This window comes from Gymnoscopelus microlampas (genome assembly GCF_963454915.1).
Source record: "Gymnoscopelus microlampas genome assembly, chromosome: 12".
Lineage (NCBI taxonomy): Eukaryota > Metazoa > Chordata > Actinopteri > Myctophiformes > Myctophidae > Gymnoscopelus > Gymnoscopelus microlampas.
The window spans coordinates 20016223-20035140 of record NC_139949.1 but is presented as its reverse complement, the minus strand read 5'-3'; the positions used below and the strand labels follow the sequence as shown (position 1 = coordinate 20035140).

The following is an 18918-nucleotide window of genomic DNA, read 5'->3' as shown; positions in this document are numbered from 1 at the left end:
TTGATTCTGGGATGGCTTTGTAAATGCTCTATCTGACTGTGTTTACATGAGGCAAAGTTTTAAGTAGAATTGGAGATGAACAAAGAAGATACAATTGATCATGTTAATGTACTAACAATTTAAGAAGTAGTCAAGGTTGGTTGTCAGTCCATGGACAAAGATAAATATTCCCCATAGCTTGTTTGGTTATATTTTAGGGTATGTAGCCAATACAGTTTACAATGAGCGAGAAGTTACGGGTTGTCTGTGTCCTCCCCTTTTTCAGGACATAATTGTATTCAGCATGCAGGTTTATTTCTTTCAAAATCTGGAAGCAACAGTGTTAACTCAAACACGAATGGGCCATTGTGCAGCAAAGTAACTTCTTCATGGTGTGAGATTATGTGCCTTTTGGGCATTTCCTAGATGGGACAGAAATAAACCTGCTAAAAGGAACAATCATTATATTTTCATGCTTATCATGCGAAGCACAGCATCGCGTATTTCCACTTAAAGGACCTCACCACTTCATCACGAAGGATATCCAGGGCCTTAAGTGCATAACCTTCCTTATTCTACTCACACTCTCAAGCGATAAATATTGTACATGTACGAGGACATTCCCTCACAGTGTGCCAATAGGATAAACTCACTGTTCTGTATTTGCCTTAATGTGACACAGGTCCGTTTGTGCTGGTGACTTGTGTCACCAGCAGGTGACAAAAGGCTGTTTTCCTCAAAAGCAGAGATAAAAAGCTAAAAGCTTGTGTCAATGCACTGCCTTAAGCTGTGCTGCAGCTAATGGTGCTGCGGGCTGCTTTTTATGTACAGTATCTGGCGAATGAATGCATTTTTCATCTCTCCTCTCTCCTCCTTTTTATTTTCCAGTGTTCAAAACGGCTGTTGTCTTTGTGTACAAAGAGTGCTCCAAGCAAAGGAAGAAAATCGTAAGTGCTGCTTTCCTCCTCCATGTTCGCTGTTTATGAAGCATGTATTCCTATCTGGATGACTGTGTAGGAGGGCATCACATAGACTGGCTTTCTGGATGCCCCAGGCTGCATCAGGCATACTTTCTTAAATTGGATTACCATTGTGGCCATTAAGGCCACTGGAAAATTAAGCCCAATGCTATCCATTATGGGCACACTAGGTCAAGTATATGAAAGAGAGGCAGTAACATTTGTGGAAGAGAGAGCAGTTCCAAAGAGAAGTCAATCACAGAAAAAGCGAATGCCATCTACTGCTGCTCTCTTCCTCCCCCTGTTGGTTAATGTTGATATTGACGCACCGTAGCATGTGCATGCTGATCAGCCATTTGTCTTTGAGTTATATTGAATCAAGAATGTAATGGAAAGTAAATCAAAATGTACAGTCAATCAAAATCAAGAAAAAAAGGGGGACAAAGTAAAAAGTGAGGGGTTAGGATGGTATTTGAAACAAAGCAGTTTTTACATGTTTTTACAAAAGAAATAACTCTTTATTCCAAACCTCTGTGTTCCAGGGTGGCTCTCATCGTGTGTCAGTTAATGAGGACAAGGACCCCTTCCGGTTCCGTCACATGATTTCAACAGACTCTCTTCAAGTTCGTGCCCTCGCAAGTATGTCTCTATAATGCCTGATTTATTGGTTGTGCATCGTATCCGCACCGAAAATAGCAGATCTACACACAATGCAACACATCGCAGCATATTGTAAACTTTTAGATATGCTATTTTCCCTGCCACACAACCAAGTATAAATCATGCTTAACTACAGTACAATTACAATACAATTTTGGCATAAATATTGTCATAAAAATAGTCAGTGCAATTATTAAGTATTATGATACTTGACCTTGTAAGTCATTATTAAATGCTTATAACTGTAATTGTACTGTCTTGTAAGCAGATTATAATGCATTTACAGTATACTTGACCTTACAAGTTATTATAAAATGCTTTAGAATGTGTTATTATTGTTATAAAGCATAGGTATTTATGAGTGCTGATAACTATAATTATATTGTTTTATAAGCAGATTATAATACATTATGAGTATGTTTTATAATAATTATAGACATGGGTTTCATAGAAAGTGTTTCCAAAAGGGCTGTGATAAAAACATTATATTGTGATTAACAAAATGGATAAATATGTATTAGTAGTACTGCAGTCCCCTGTGAACCTGAAATCGCCAGGACTTGTCTCAGGAGAGACCATTGTTAATTGTTAAATTACCGTAACTGATGAATCGAGTGAAGATCCCTTCAATGAATGAAGGCCACCTCTTTCATTTTCTCCCTGTTGTCTCTGGTTCTTTCTCAGACACAGACGGTACAGCGATGTGTGAGATAATTCACACAAGGTCCGAGTCAGAGGGTAGACCAGAGAGGATCTTTCAGCTGTGCTGCAGGTACTTCTCAAACGGCAATATGATTTTTACACTGCTATGCAGACTCATGTCCCCCATTACTTTAATATACTCTCAAATTCAGAATGTTATTTTAACTCTGAGTGTATAAATGTAACCATTACGGGTCCATTTGGTTAGATTTGTAAACTGAGAGTTAAATTAACACTGAGGATTTTACTGTGAACTCTGTACGACTCAGTATAGATCAAAGCATTTGAAGTTCTGATCTGAATTTATGATATGTTATGTAATGCTGCTTTTGATGAATAATACAGCATGCATTATGTAATACCGTGAATTCCCTTGACTGTAGTTTTGTTGGCGGTTGTCATATTTCATAACCACCAGTATTTACATCACAACATGTCATAAATTCCTTTAATTTATTATTTTTAAGCAGACATTACGTGGCGAGAAAACATGCCTGCCTTTCAACACAAGGAATTATTAACCTGAGTGTTATTTTGATGGTCAGGAATGCTACTCCAAGCTAGGTTATTCACTCCAAGTTTGAAAATTATTCTAAATTTGGAATCAACAGAAAAATCTACAAAGATGTCCAAAGATAAACTTGGGTGTGCTTCTTTGTTATACTTGGTGTCTAGATTTGACCAATCTGGGAACCATAATAAAAAAAAAAGGGAAAAAACTGTTGTTTTTTACCTTTGAATTTGGATTAGCGCAGCTCTGAATCTGTTCTTGAGAGATTAAGATTTGACATGTCCAATTAACTGTGTTTTGATAACGGGATAGCTTGCCATGCCCTTACTCGATGGGGCTGCATCATTGTGGCTGTATTATTATTAATGAATGTGTGTGAATTCTGTTTGCAGCTCACCAGACAGTAAAAAAGACTTTCTGAAGGCAGTCCACTCCATCCTGAGGGAAAAGCAACGTCGACAACTGCTGAAGACGGAGTCTCTGCCCCCCAGCCAGCAGTACGTCCCCTTCGGGGGCAAACGCCTGTGTGCCCTCAAAGGAGCACGGCCAGCCATGAACAGAGCAGGTCAGATATATCACCTCACAGCTGTAAGGTGACACGTTTGTGATGGACAATTGGACATACGAGATCTATAAATTGTTGTTTACACATGATTACATCATTCTTCAGCATTTACTATGTCATGCCAAATCTTCATTTACTTACTGTACCACATTTGAGCTAGATCAGTTCCGGTCATGGTACCTCACAGTACTGTTGGCTTTCATTCTATTCATCCAATCAGGGATGTACTGGAGACACTAGCTGAGACACGCTACTGTAAATGCAATTATATATCTGGTAGAGTAGAAAACTGGCTGTAGTTAAGAACCAGTGCACTTGATACTCCCTACATGTACATGAGCAATAGAGTTGAGACTTCAGGTTCGAGTTGGACTTAAGAAAATAGTAGAAACATTGACTGCTGTAACACTTGACTTGACACAATAATTGAGAGCAAGATCATTAAGGGGATGGCAGTGGGAGACTTGAGAATTGATACTTGGACATGGGTTGGGCTTAATTTGTGAAATGTACGACTTTGAGACTTGACTTGGACTTGTACAATAATTACAGCTCTACATGTAATGCACTGTACAAGTAAACTGTAATAACCTACAGAGATGCTAATACATTAAAATAAATGCTTTAATCTTAATTCCACCCCCTGCTGTGTTCTGCCTGTTTAGTGTTGGCTCCATCTCGGACGCTGGGGCGCAGAAAACTGGTGAGGAATCGCTTCACCATTGACACTGACCTAGTTTTCCATGGCAACAACAACAACTCCGACCACTCCGCCTCGCACTCCCAGCACATGTCCAGCCTTTCCACCCACTCTGGGGCATCATCCCATCATTCCATGCTCCAATCCCACAAGCCTCAAGGAGAGGACACAGACCGCTGGGTGGAGGAGCAGTTCGACTTGGGTCGATATGATGACCGGGGTGTGGGAATGGAAGTGAGCCCTGTGAAGGAAACTGACATTTTGAGCGACGATGATGAGTACTGCAAGTCTGTCCGTGCCGCATCCGCAGAACCCGTCAACCTGGAGGGTAGAATGGGGGGACTGGACCTGTGGAATGGGGAGGGAACAAGCCCTGACCCGCATGGAGGGCTGGAAACGGAGAGGGGTAGTGAGGTGAAACACAACAGGATGGCGGGGAACCACAGGGGGGAGTCGGACCCCGCCCTTTCTCCGGAGCGCGGGGACGACTCCCTTCTGTGTCCTCGCGTCCCCCTCTCCCTCTGCACAGCCCCCTCTCTGAAGCTCACTCCCCTAAAGCAGTGTGCGGCGGAAGGGGCCGCTGACCGGGACTGTGATGTCATCTGGGTGCGACGGGATGACTATGCTAACGGGTGTAACAATGATGTGTTCTGAGGGATGGTGGGGGAGACGATGTCGGACCAGACTTAGGCAGGACACATTGGAGGGGCTGGGACGGCACTCTGGTTTTGAACACTGGTTTAAACAATGGTTTTAAATTATCATCAGAAGGAAGAGTGACAGGGAGAGACCGGGACCTGTATTTGTTCAAGCTTTATAAAACAGTATTTGTTCGATATGACATGTACCAATGGTGTAAAGCGTCGAACAATCCTCCCCTTTCAATGATCCACACTTAATTTCCCACCTCCATCACCCGTGGTCTGACAATCCTGAGGTGCTGGAAACGTCCAGTGGAGGAAAGAAAGAAAATGTTTCTGCTTTTCTCTGGAGTTTCTCCTCGTCCCAAGCTGCTTGAACCGAACTATTAAGGGAACAAGGGTACAGAAATGCTCTCATACTGAGGCACAGCCAAGCCTGTGAACCTTTACTGTATACTCTACAAAGCTATGTACGAACAGGCCCTCATACTACCACATGTACATGCGAGTAGGCTGTGTGTATGTAAGGCAGAGGCACAGAGACGGCTATTAAAACACACACACACACACACACACACACACACACACACACACACCACTGAACTTCTTGCCAAAAAAGTATATTTTTTGAACACCGGAATGTGAGTGTTATTTTTCTCTCAGACTCAGAAACTGTGTTTGTATCGTAACACTCAAGGGCTGTGTGTTAATAATGAATTTACTCTTTTCAGGGGATTTTGGCTTAAGACTGCTGTATAAAATATAGTACCTCTAATTAGCTTTATTGTGCTTTTACTGTTTTTAACTTAATATCAGATGCACACTGGTGTATCTGTGTAGTTGGGAGTACAACAGCTCTATAGAACAAATTGTGTATATATAAAAAGCAATGTTTGAAGCTCACTCATGTCTGCCAGCATATGAATTCCAAGTGATGTTTTAGGCAATAGATAAAAGCAGTATACCTATTTTTATTTTATTACCCTTTTCACTTTCTGTTTACAGCACATTGAACTGTCCAGTATTAAATATCACCCCTGTTGAAGAGGAGAATGAACAAGAATTTGGTGCCAGAAGCAGGTTTACAACAAAGTTTAAAGGAATTTCTATAGCTGCGCTGTCCACACTGAGTCCAACCTTTCAAACGTAGTTGTTTCATATTAAGTGTAATCTAATGTTGGTCATAGTTTTCTGTTAGGGGCCTTTTTTTTCTTTTTTTTTTTGTGCTTATGGAAAGGATTGTTTATTGTTTATTATATAGATCCCCATTAGCTGCCGCCTTAATGACAGTCTTCCTGGGGTCCAGACATTAATATACATTAATCACAATATAAAACATTTCACTATCAGTTTATCACATACAAAAAAATCTATTTAAAAAGAAAAAAGAGAAACTAACAGGAATACAGCAGATTTAAAACGGCACAGTCAATCTGGTATGTACTGTAAGATGTTATTGTATGTTTTGTATGATTGTCATGGGGAAGTGTCATGAGATCTTGACCCACTGTCCTGGTGTGGTCCCCCACAGAACCACCAGTTAGTTGAGGGCCGCTGGTGTTCGTGCATCAACACACATTCCCTGCAGAACAAGCAGACTAACGAGATGAATGACTATTTAACAGTGAGTAAAACACGGAGAGACACAGACACACTCTTCAAACTCGTTGACCGGAGTGTAGAGGTTCAGGACCCTCACAATTGCTCCGGGAGCACGTCCTAGCGTTGCAGCAGGTTGTTGAGGGTGCAGGCCCCAATGATGTAGCACTGCCGTGCTGACACATGGTGGAGTGGAAGGAGCTCAGCTGCCTCAGGATGGAGTCCAGAGTGTACGTGCCCTCCTCGGCGATGCTCGACGTCCGTTTGCGCAGGCCGGTCGGCTTGACCCCCGACGCGCCCTGGGTGGTCTCCTGCTCCAGCATGCCGGACACTATCATGGGTTGGAGGATGCACTCCATGCATTTTATTGAGCTGCTGGTAGATCTCGATGGCCTGTATCAGACAGTACAACCTACAGGTGTTGGACAGCCAGAAGGACACCGTCTTCAAATCGTCTCCTCATTTCTAGAGAATCTTCTTAATGCTGTTGATGGTGGAGGTGAGCAGAGTTTTGACCTTCTGGCCGTCATTGACGTAGTCTGCATGTCTCAGACACATGAAGAGGATGTAGGCTGGCAGACCTGGGATCAGATTCCCCACTACGCTGTGAGGCTTCAGCTCTAGAATGACGTTCTTGATCAGACGAAGTTCATTTTCCTTCTTGTACTCCAGCATGCCCTGGAAGTCCTCCTCCATGTCGACCGCTCGTACGGGTTCTACAGGACGGGTTCTACAGGGCGGGTTCTGCGGCAGGGTTGGTCTTCGATCCGTTCTGTCCGAGCTTTGCATGGAGATCAGCGGATCTGAGAGTGAGACATCTACTCATGATAACGTTGTAAAAGGAATCCTGTTAGGGGGCTTTTGAGAATTGAATTTGACCTATTGAGCCCGTTATTGGCCCAACACACCACTTTAACCCACACATTAAATGACACCCTTTACCAATCCTGTTTTCTTGACATTTTCATCACAGAATCCTGTTACTGACCCTATTGTAACTAAAACGGTCCTAAAACCAAGGACGGTTTCACGGTTGATCGGGGAGGCGTATCTCTCCCATTCTCACTCTTATCTCTAGCTGTCTCTCCATCTTTTTCTTTCTCTATCTCATGCTTGTTTCTGTCTCTACACCTCTTTCCACTTTCTTTCAATTCTCTGTGTGCCCTCTAGGTGGTGGTGTTTTATAGCGTCTTGTCCCAGCAGCACAGATAATTTTAGCTCTGCTTGTGCACAGTATGTACAGTATCAAACCTGCACTTATTAACTGATGAGATAATCTATGGTACTGATACTCTGGTCATTTCGACCCATGATGTTTTGAAACTGGGAGGGTAACACGGGATGCTCTTGTTTTGAGTTTTCTTATGACAGTCAATTAGATATAGCGTACAGGGTGATGAGGAACTCAGGTCCTCAGTATAACTTAGTAAGGACCCATTCTTGCGATTGAGAGGTACTACTATGTATATCAGCAATTGCAAAGGGAAGACCCCTTTGTCTTTCCCCCTTTGTACTTTTAAAACTGTGCTCGTACATACAACTGTGGAGTATTATTGTTATTTTTATGTTATTGCTATCATATGGAAAATAAATTTTCTAAACTTGACTTGTGTGTGTGTGTGTGAAATGGAAAGCTAAATGAACATGATTAACAATTTAAACTGGTGATTAAGTATCCATTGTTTTCTGATGAGACCGCTAAGACACTAGTGGGTGCACTGCACAATCCCATCCAGCAGGTGGAACAAGAGAACATGGAGTAGCCTTTTTGATTGATTGAATACTTTTATTAACAGTTTGCAAAATAAAGCACAGAAAGTGCAGTTCAATACGTCTGCTAAGAAGATTTTGAACCCAAGAAAGCGCTATGGCTTGTTTACATTGGGGTCCTTTGTAGCAACTCAATTCATCGAAAAACAACTGACAAACGAATGTCAAATTTGGTGACTAGACTGTCTAATTCAACATTATAAAAGAAAATAGATATTCTGAGTAGCCTAAGAACTGCTACGGATACTTTTGTATGATAAGCCATATTGGACCAGTGGTTTTGACTCCAACAAACCCTAGCTCAGTTGATAAGAGAGATGTTAATTTGAAGGCATTTGCCAAGGTATTTGATCATTTTCTCTGAGAAATAAAATCCATAGTCGTTCAAGCTCATTTTCCTTCACTCGCTTTATTAGAGGTAGCCTAGCCGCATAGCCACTGCATTGCATTGCTGCATAGCATGGACATTTGGACAAAAGTTTAAAAGTCTAAAATGTAGAAGTGTGTGCAGCATTAGGGTATATATAGACTATCAATATGCATTTTTGGAAATTGCTAATTTTCTAAACTGATAACTGTCTTTAGCCTATTTGACGTATGATGGGACGCTATCGAGTGGTCAACAGAGTTCAAATGTATACATCATTTGAAAAGATCTACAAGCTCACAATGCACACTGTGAGCTTGTAGATCTGCTATTTTCAAATGGCCGAAATGTATATAGTGGTTAATGTATGTTTTGTAATAAGTAACTAGCAGCCTAAACTAACTAAAGTTTTCAAATAATTCTAGTGGAGTAAAAAAGTACAATATTTGTCTCTGAGATGTAGTGGAGTTACTGGAGTAGGCTACAAGTAAAGTACTGAAAATTGGAAATAGCCTACTCAGTAAAGTAGCAGCACCTCAAAATTGTACTTAAGTAGCCTACAGACAGTACTTGAGTAAATGTACTTAGTTACTTTACACCACTGTACTAGCATCTCTGTTTATTGTGCTTAAATTGAAGATTACCCCCCCCCCCCTCCCCTCGCCTCTAATCAGGACCGGTGTTCAGGGCTGTTGATAATCCAGCTGCTGCCTCTAAATCCCCTCAGCGCGCAGAGCCCGTCGCTCCTACCCGTCGGCCAGAGAGAATGTTTACTGGTTAACGTTTAAGACCAAGAGGTGGACATGTTTCGTTTCCTATTTCTTTTATTTTACGTCTGACTGACTGATGTTACAAGAAGTTGGATTCTATATGCGACGGTGGCCACGATATCCCGCTGTTTGATTCTTCAGTAACCGGAAGACTTCCCCAAAACACGCTCGCCCCCATTCTTTTTTTTTGTGGACCAGTGGTTCTTGTATTCTTCTTGTATTTGTTTGACTGAGGATAAGGTTAGAAATACTTTTAGGGTAAGCCATACATTAACCGAGGGCTAATTTAGGAATAAGGTTAGGTTTTGGCACCGTTTTGCTGAGGTTACGTTTAGGAATACCAGGTGAACACCGCCGGATTTGCCCAGGTGCGACACTGTTTTGGGGCGAGAGTTTCGGTATTCGAGGGCAAAGCATCATGATGTCGGGAGTAACTTCTCCTTCTCCATGGGAAACCCGTGCTTGGTCGTCCACTAAATGAATAGAGAACAGAGATGACACGCCAGGGACTCCACAGCGTGGACAGAAGCTGTTTCCTTTTGTAACAATGAACTAACAAGCGCCACGAAGAGTGATTGATGCTGTGTCCAACTGGGGAACTATGGAGAAAAAGAGACTTTACACCTATTATCTCATCCTGACGACTCAGTTCTGTCTGAGCTCACAACAAGTGCTTAGAATTGGTAAGAGGAGCACCAGCTGCCAATCATTAGCAATTAAAGTCTAACGTATACTTGGGTTCATGCTGGTGTTGCGTGCAGTAAATAGTAGATCTACAAGCTCACCATGCGTCACATTTGTGACTTGTGGTGAGCTTGTAGGTCTGCTATTTACTGAGCACTACACCGGCACGCACCGGTATTGCCTATGCCTCATTGGGGGCATCGTCATACTGACATACATTGACATACCTTTGTTTGGGTGTTAAATGTACATTTTTAGAACTCTGTAGGCCTACTATAATAGTTGCCGTTTTGCGTTTTCCCACTATGTACTAACTCGCATCGTGACATATGTCAGCGTTAAAGAACAACTTGATTAAATGAAAATAGAACCATATAGCCAACCAACTTCACCTTTCCTGCGTTTCTTGATTGATTTGACATGCCTATTAACTCTTGACTCATTCAGCCAAAATACACTTTCTAGATCTTACCTTTAGTCCATGTGAATTGTTTAACAGGCAAAAAGTGACAAAACATCGTGTATATCCTCCTTTAATGCAACAGTAGTAGGCGCGCGTGCGTCATTACGTTACGCACAGCTCATTCAACTGTTATTGGTGTAAGGTATATGAACTAATAGTTTATTGATTGCTATGCATTATCCTTGCCACCAGAGACCCAGTTGTAGCATTTCCATTCAAACACACGTCCCCTCCGCAGTACATCTTCCCAGACGCCGTGGGCCACTCTGTGAGACACCCAATCCATCAACCAGATTGATGGATTTGAGGCGCACTGGGCTTTAGTAGACTATACAATGTGGTGGGCTTCAGGGGCGCGGGCACTACATCAACGCAAGTCTGGCTCACCTATTGGTGACAGGTTACATCTCATTAATGTCCCTGCAGGTCTCAGATTCAGGGTTTGGCTAGAAGAGAATGAATACGTAATGGGAGACTGACTGACTGACTGACTGACTGAATGGAGAATTGCCTTCACTGACATCTGACATGTGTTGATTGAGTTGAAGAGGCATGTGAATGAAGAGATTGAGCGCATGATGAGAGTGCCTGGCCTCAGTTGCCCACGTGATCAGTGTTGAATATTGTAAATCATTCTTGATCAATAATGACTGCTTTGCTGGCTGTGTGAATGAAAGAGAAACCTGTCACTCTTCTTACTGGCCTCTATGAGAGAGAGAGAGAGAGAGAGACTCAGACTCATTGTGATACTCTTAGCCTTGATCCATTGTGTCAGCAGTGTGGTCCTCCTCTATGCCTCTGGGTTTGAGGATGGAGAGATAATCATCCGATGCAGACCTTTAGCCTGTGCTACTTGTAATATTGATGACCAGGGAGGCCGACTGAAGGCGATTAAAAGTTAGGAAGATTCCAAAGTTTGTTGGCTGAATGAAGCCCTCGGGTATCATGCCATGGTTTGCAGATTGTAATGAAGAAAATGAGACCACGTCATCAGCCCATATATTGACACATAGTCCATACAAATACGATATGATATAACATTGTGGATTTTACTGTACAGAAACTGATGGGTGAGAGCTTGAAGAGTGAAGCTCGAGTCTGTTAGCTTAGGTGATGGGACGATATGAAAATGACACGTCACGATTATTGTGGCAAAAATTATTGCGATTAACTATATTATCGCGATAATGAAAATATGCTTAAAACTTAAACGTCACTTTTGTTAACCACACTTCACCAAAAATAGCCGATCTGCTATTTTTCGAAGTTGTACTGAATTTGCAGCTCAACAAAAGCTAATTCATCCTAGTGTATGATGGACAATTTCACGATCTCTGTTGAAAATCTCCGATACGATTTATTGTGTGTGTTTTTATCACGATAAACGATAACGATTATCGTCCCATCCTTAGTTAGCTTACAGTAGGTGACCCCTGTAACGGACTGTTACAGGGGTCACTTACAGCAGTGGTTCTCAACCTTTTCTGGATCAGGGCCCACTTGAAAATCTCAAAAGCGTTTGCAGCCCACCCATCTGATCACTCAACACGGCAGCCTGGTTAAGAGGTCAGATGTGTGGTCCAGGTGCATTTTCAGAGCATGTTTATTGCAGTGGTCAATGGTGTTCCAGCTTGGGTCAATGGAACTAATATAGTATACTTTTTAGGTTCCTATTTATTGGCGTCATGAAGACATTTTTTTTTTCTTTACATTATTTTTTTAAATTAATGTTATTTTATCATTGCATTTTTAAGCGTTTTGTCAATTATTTGGGGGCCCACTTGCAATACCCTCACAGCCCACCGGTGGTCCCCGGCCCACAGGTTGAGAATCACTGACCTATCGGTAAGCTAGCAGACACAAGCTTCACTCTGCAGTAATTATGAGTCAGATGCAAAAGTGCTATGAATCTGATACCTTCAGTATCTGCTGCTGAGTGATAATTGGGAAGGACCGTAAATCCAGCAGCTAGTGTCTAGTTTCAGAAAAGGAATTAGTGGCAGAGTGACAGGAAATAAGCAATGTTCACCCTGGTAGAAGCTTCCACGATGCAATGAAGAAATCAGACACAAGTAGTCTCATTTACATGCAGCTCCCCCCGCGCACATGTTCTACGCTGCTCAGGTAGTGAATATTGATTTGAATCAGAACTGCATCTCATTGAGGAAACGTTTGGGGGGGAATGTCATCTCCAGTTATATTCATTATCCTCATATTGTCAGACATAATTACAAAGGTAATTTCCTCCCTCATACTGTATGTAATAGTCTAGTACAGTAGTTTTATTGTTGATAATCCAACATGAAAATGTCAGATGTAATATATCAGGTCCCGCTTCTCAACCTTTTTTGAGCTCTAGCTTATTTTGAACAATTCCATTCAACAATCCTCTAGTGTTCCAGGGACTGGTCCACGGACCACTGGTTGAGAAACTGTGCTGTACACACCATGCATTTATATGCATCTTGTACCATGATTGCACCCAGATAAACATTTGGTTCCCACAATGAATTAGAAATGTGTCACCAGTAGTACCTTACCTTAATTACAATCACAATCTCTGTGCTTAAATGCTTTTCCTAATCAAACAAGTTTGCTAACATGAGTTTCTGCCTGTTCCTCTGTGGGCCAAAATGTTAATTCATCTCAAAATTGAAGAGGAATAAAGAATTAAGCAACACTGCCAAGAAGGCAACGCAATTAACTTATTACAATATGCACCATTGATTTCCAAGAATGTTCATATTCTGGTTTGAAAGAACAATTAATTTCTTCAATGTCATTAAGGTCAAAAGGAGTTTGCAGACCTCAGTAGGAGATGGAACACAACCCCTGAATAAATAGAGATCTCGATTTGTTTGCAATCTGTCCAGGCAGGGGGTTTGATTTGTAAAAATCACACCCAGTGTGAAGTGGGCGGTGTGTGGTCATCACAACATGACTCACTTTAAAAAAAGGATAAATGACTTTTTTAAAAGTCCATACTGCTATTCATAGGGCTGCACATGTGTCATGTGTTTCGCTAGCCAATCACAGTCCTGAATTTGCAAAGTCAGCCAATCACATTACAGTTAGTGGTGATGACACTAGCTGTAATGTGATTGGCTGACTTTGCAAAAGTATCGATTTGCATTAACAATGGAAGGGTTAGGGGGTATACAAATGTTTTGGTCGGTGTCCAAAACTCATTTATAGGGGGCGGCTACACCGCCCCCAAAAAATAATGAAAAAAAGACCACTTAAGCCCTATAAAATCCGGCGTATGGCAGAAATAGCTGCTATACAAGCTCACAACGTGTCACAATGAGACTCACAGGACAATAGTCGATAATAGTCTTATCAGGGTTTTTGAAAAGACCTCCCTCCCTTGTGTTTGCCCATAAATTGAATTTCATCACGAATGTCAAAAGCAGAGGCATGGATTCCCCCCCATCCCCCCCAACAAATCAAACCCTATGTCCAGGGATCGATGCTATGCGAGAGTGCGGTCTAGCCAACACCAACTCGGGACTCCTGCTGAATCACTGCCCTTAACACCCTTCTGTCTAGCATCTGGGTCTTGAGCTCTGCAGTGTTGTTTGCTCCTCCGCTGTGTATCTACGTAGGTGGTGCGACTCTTTCCTTTCCTGGCTTTGCCCTGTGTTGGCTCCCACAGTGTTAGTTTGCTTTGCACCAGTTCCGGGTGCCTGACGCAGTGCCCAGCCAGCCTCATCCTTCTCTCTCCGACCTTGCCTTTTGACCCTTGGTAGGTCCTGGAGAGGTGGGCGAGGTCCACGAGGCCTTCAGATCCTGTTCTGTTGAAGCAGTCCAGGCCCCGATATTTGAAGTCCTCGACTACCTCGAGCACCGTCCCATCGGTAGTGGCAATGGTTTTGTCCGTGTTAACTTCCATGACTTTTGTTTGATTGGCATTGGGCACGAGGCCGATCTTCCTGCACTTCGTTTCTACTGCCAGTAGTAGTTATCTGCCTTTCTCTGTATCCAAGACTAGGGCGGTTATCATGATGAGATGTACTCGCCTAGACTTCCTTGGTACCAGCGTGAACCACAGTGTCTCCTCCCTGCCACTGATTGCAAGTCTCAGGGCATAGTCCGCTATAATAAACAGGACGGGGGCCAGGGTGTCTCCCTGTAGGACGCCCACGAGGATCTCAAAGTCTTTGGTGTCACCATGGTGGGTCTGAACCTTGACTCGAGTCTGGCAATAGCCTGACAATGTCCAGAGATCACTTATCTCAGGTGGATAACCTCTGTCTGGATTACCATCTGCATACCCAAGGTGCATATCAATACCAGATCAAAAGGCGGTCTGTACATAATATTTACAGTATGCTGTCCTCTGGGCCAGATGGACCCATTTGTCTGGTAAATTATTCTTCATTATTCTTTAATGAAATGGATGCTCTTAGTGCTATGAGGTACATTAATCCATTAGGTAAGGAGAGACAGTAGCGCAGAGTTCAATGAATGGCGTAAAAAACAACAATGCAGCAGTCATAATACAATAGAGCAGAGCTCTCATCGAAATAAGGCTATTTGTTGTAATACAAGGGATTGGATTGCACGCGCGCGCGCACACACACACACACACACACACACACGCACACGCTGTCTCCCTGGTGGGCTGTTGAACAAATTGTCATAACGGGTGTTGGCAGAGGCTCAGTTCTATTTCCCCAATGCTTTTAAAAAGATACATTTTCCTTCAACCCTGCAAAGGGATAAATCTCTCATCACTTCATTGCACCTCTTTATCCCTTCCCTGTGGAGAGACAAATCTCTCCATTCTGTCTGGTCTATGTAGCCACAGATATCTCTATCAAGGCTGTCTCCCCATCACTTCAGCTTTGCTTGTAATTTCAGGGGCAAGGAAATATATTTTTTATGTGGTCAACGATGGTGTTCTGGTAATTGGAAACGGATAACAGGATGTCGTAATTGCAATCTTGTGGATTTACTAGTGGACATGTTATTTTGGACCAAGAGTGAATGTAACATGTCATTTTTAAGCAGTGCCAGCCACTTCTACAAGTGACTTTGTGTGTGTGTTTGTCTATTTGTCTGTCTGTCAGAGCACGGCATAAACAGCTGCAACTGATTGCAACACAAAGCAACTAATTTAAACAAACAGGAGGCACAGTGCAACACTCACACACGCTACTTAAAGGCTTTAAGGGAGCATAAGGCAGTAGGAGTAGGGAGTCAGTAATAAGGCAGCATAAGGCAGTACAGAGTCGGTAATAAGGCTGCATAAGGCAGTAAGTAATAAGGCTGCATAAGTCATAGGGAGTGAGTCAGTTATAAGGGAGCATATAAGGCACTGTGGAGTCTTAATAGGCAGCATAAGACAGTAGGGAGTCAGTAATAGGCAGCATAAGACATTAGGGAGTCAGTAATAAGGGAGCATAAAGCAGTAGGGAGCCAGTAATAAGAGAGTCAAATTAACTAATCAAAGGCGCCGCTTATTTTAAAAGAAACAAACTGAATAAAAGATAAACGAGTGAGTGAGTCATACTGATTGTGATGCCACAAAAGAACGCGTCACTGGGTCTGAATAGTAAGCTGGGTAGAGAAATCCTAACCCTAACAAAAACTAGACGCGTCGCAATTCCGGGGAAATTGCAGAGTGTGGTTGCGCCGACGCCGTCGGGACTCCAGTAATACGTCGGGAGGAATACCGTCGGAGACTGCGCCAATTACGTCGTCACGTCACTCCTGAGATCGCCTGCGTTTCATTTTGAGAGGATCGATCCCCCAAAAATCATGTTTTTGCATCAAACGGTTACATTTCGAGCATTCGTGGCGCCCCCTATGGATCAAAGTGGAAATGCTTTTGGGGATTGGTTTAGTATAGCACCCTCGACATGTGATTCAAATGTGGGATTGACCGGACGTTTCGTTCGTGATTTATGGCATTTTTGGTCAAACGGGCCCCTCCCGCTAACTTTGGAAGCCATTTACGGACGGACGATACGGACTATCAAAATGCCGCTTGGATAGGTTTATCGCATGGGTCCATAGATCACGTGTACCGATTTGTGTGAGATTTGGGAAAAAATTGAAGGAAAAGGAGCAAAAAGTGTGTTTTGAAGAAAATTCAAAATGGCGGAAAATCTATCCTGACGCAAATGGGCGTGGCCTATATGCGTCAGGATAGATTTTACGACCTACGGTTCAAGAGTTATAGGCCAAAAGGTAAAGTGGGCTGTTATAGCGCCACCATGTGGCCGACTGGTTTGATTATTTTCTTAATAATTTTTCAAAAAACTATTAACCTCCCCTCCAAATCTTGTAACTGTAGCCCTTACGGTTTCCGAGAAAAAAATACTTGAATGGGAGTTTTTGCAATTCCCATGAAAGTGGATGGGGAAATTTAATGCACAAATAAATCAATATCAAAAAATCTATCCTGACGCAAATGGGCGTGGCCTATATGGGGAGATGCGTCGTGACCCAAGGAATCCAGGGAAAAAGAAATTTTGATTTTACGACATACGGTTCAAGAGTTATAGGCCAAAAGGTAAAGTGGGCTGTTATAGCGCCACCATGTGGCCGACTGGTGTGATTCTTTTCATAATAATTTTGCAAAAAACTATTAACCTCCCCTCCAAATCTTGTAACTGTAGTCCTTACGGTTTCCGAGAAAAAAATACTTGAATGGGAGTTTTTGCAATTCCCATTAAAGTGGATGGGGAAATTTAATGCAGAAATAAATCAATATCAAAAAATCTATCCTGACGCAAATGGGCGTGGCCTATATGGGGAGATGCGTAGTGACCCAAGGAATCCAGGTGAAAAGAAATTTTGATTTTCGGACCTACGGTTCAAGAGTTACAGGCCAAAACGTAAAGGGGGCTGTTATAGCGCCACCATGAGGCCGAATGGTGTGATATTTTTTTCAATAATTTCGGACAATATTATGAATTATCCCTCCAAATCTGATAACTCTAGCTCTTACGGTTTCTGAGAAAAAAATACTTGAATTTGAGTTTTTTCACTTTTACATTAAAGTGGATGGGGACATTTAATGCACTAATAAATCAATATCAATTAAACTATTTAACCAATCTCTTAGCAAAATACAAGCGCACGATTCCCGATTTAGACGGTCATTTTGATATATGGCACAACATTAGGGGATAAAAACTGTGGGAGGAGATCCGGTTCGAAATATTGTTTATCTTGAAGTGGAAGAAAGTGTATAGAGTACTATAGTCTGGTTGCCCTGTTAGGGCAACCACACTAACTAGATTATGTGGATCTCGGGATCCACACAGAAACTCTAAAGTGGCTCGAACTTCATCTGACTTCATCTGACCATCTGGCCTGTGACATCAGTCATCTATGACTTATCTATGAGATAGGACTCCAAATTGCAAGGTTTCAGCGCGATCTCAAGGTAAAACATTTCCCCGGCATACTACTATAGACTAGATGTCGTAGTTTTTTTGAACAATGTGACTGGTAGTAGACTCAATTCAACTTGCACAATCTCACAAAGTGGACAACAGCAATTTGACTTTCTTTTTTTTTACTTGCATTATGACATGAAATTGAAGTCAGGAGTTTCAGGCTTTATCTACCCATCGACCCATATGGCCTCCTCACTGCCTTGATGACTGCTGTCCCAGACTGTCATTGTGTGGCCTTGGACCCTCCTGTTCCAACACTGCGCCCACACATAATTAGAGAGAACATCACAGAATCCTTATGAGCAGGAAGTGAAGGTATCTGGGAAGAATAATAATTGTTCCTCTTGGAAACACTTAAAAATGCAAACCCTCATTTGCATGCTCCAACGGTAAATAGGATAGGAATCACTTACCCGTGCAATATCAAATACGGGGAAAAATAGGGCTTTTGGTTTTTATGGTTGTCATTATATATTTACTGTTGTGTTTATGATGGGTATAATTAACTACAGTACCATAAAGACTTTAGAGTGTAATATAGCTTTCTTCAAGTCACTGCAGACAAGAATATAGAGATCGTTTTATTTAGCCCCATACCTAGAGGTCATTTGCCTCGTGTACGAGTGTGCCTCGTACACACTTAAAATGTCTAGTCTAGGAAATATTTCACCTATCAATGTGCCTTGGAGATGGAACCCAGGAACAAATTCCATCCTTCTGAACGTGTTCTGTTAGGAGGCAGTAACTTAATTAGGTAGAAATTGCTTCTGCAAAACTGTTCAGGCGATGCACACACATCTAGTTCCCCACCCCTCTACCATTAATTCAGTTTAATTTAATGCAACATTATGCTTAGCTTTTATGCTATGGACTGATCATCACCAGTGTTGATGTTGTTAAAATGTTCATTCTTCCATAGAATGCAGAAGTTTCACTTGCAATGGATGAAGGTTAACGGCTAATGATTAGGTTGATAAGTTTAATCAAGGTTCATTTGGGGCATGGTGTCCTTGTGAATGCATGGCCCTCCTTCTATTGTGCCAGGGGTTTGCAAGTGGCTCTTTTGGTGATTGTAATCAGAAGTCCAATTACAGGGGAACATAATTACCAATGCCACAAAGGAAAGCTTTCCCCCC

The 18918-nt window shown here is 42.2% G+C and overlaps 1 protein-coding gene across 2 annotated transcripts in view; it reads left to right on the top strand.

Moving 5' to 3' along the window:
- Positions 1-7922, top strand: part of LOC311057527 (rho guanine nucleotide exchange factor TIAM1-like) — an 88878-nt gene extending 80956 nt beyond the window's left edge. For both annotated transcript variants that reach the window (XM_084074496.1, XM_084074495.1), the window contains exons 26-30: positions 868-926; positions 1481-1577; positions 2283-2370; positions 3204-3376; positions 4042-7922. In XM_084074496.1, the coding sequence (XP_083930622.1) occupies positions 868-926; positions 1481-1577; positions 2283-2370; positions 3204-3376; positions 4042-4730 (1106 nt within the window). In that variant the 3' untranslated portion in view covers positions 4731-7922. The remainder of the gene's footprint in view (positions 1-867; positions 927-1480; positions 1578-2282; positions 2371-3203; positions 3377-4041) is intronic.
- The last annotated feature ends 10996 nt before the right edge of the window (positions 7923-18918 follow it).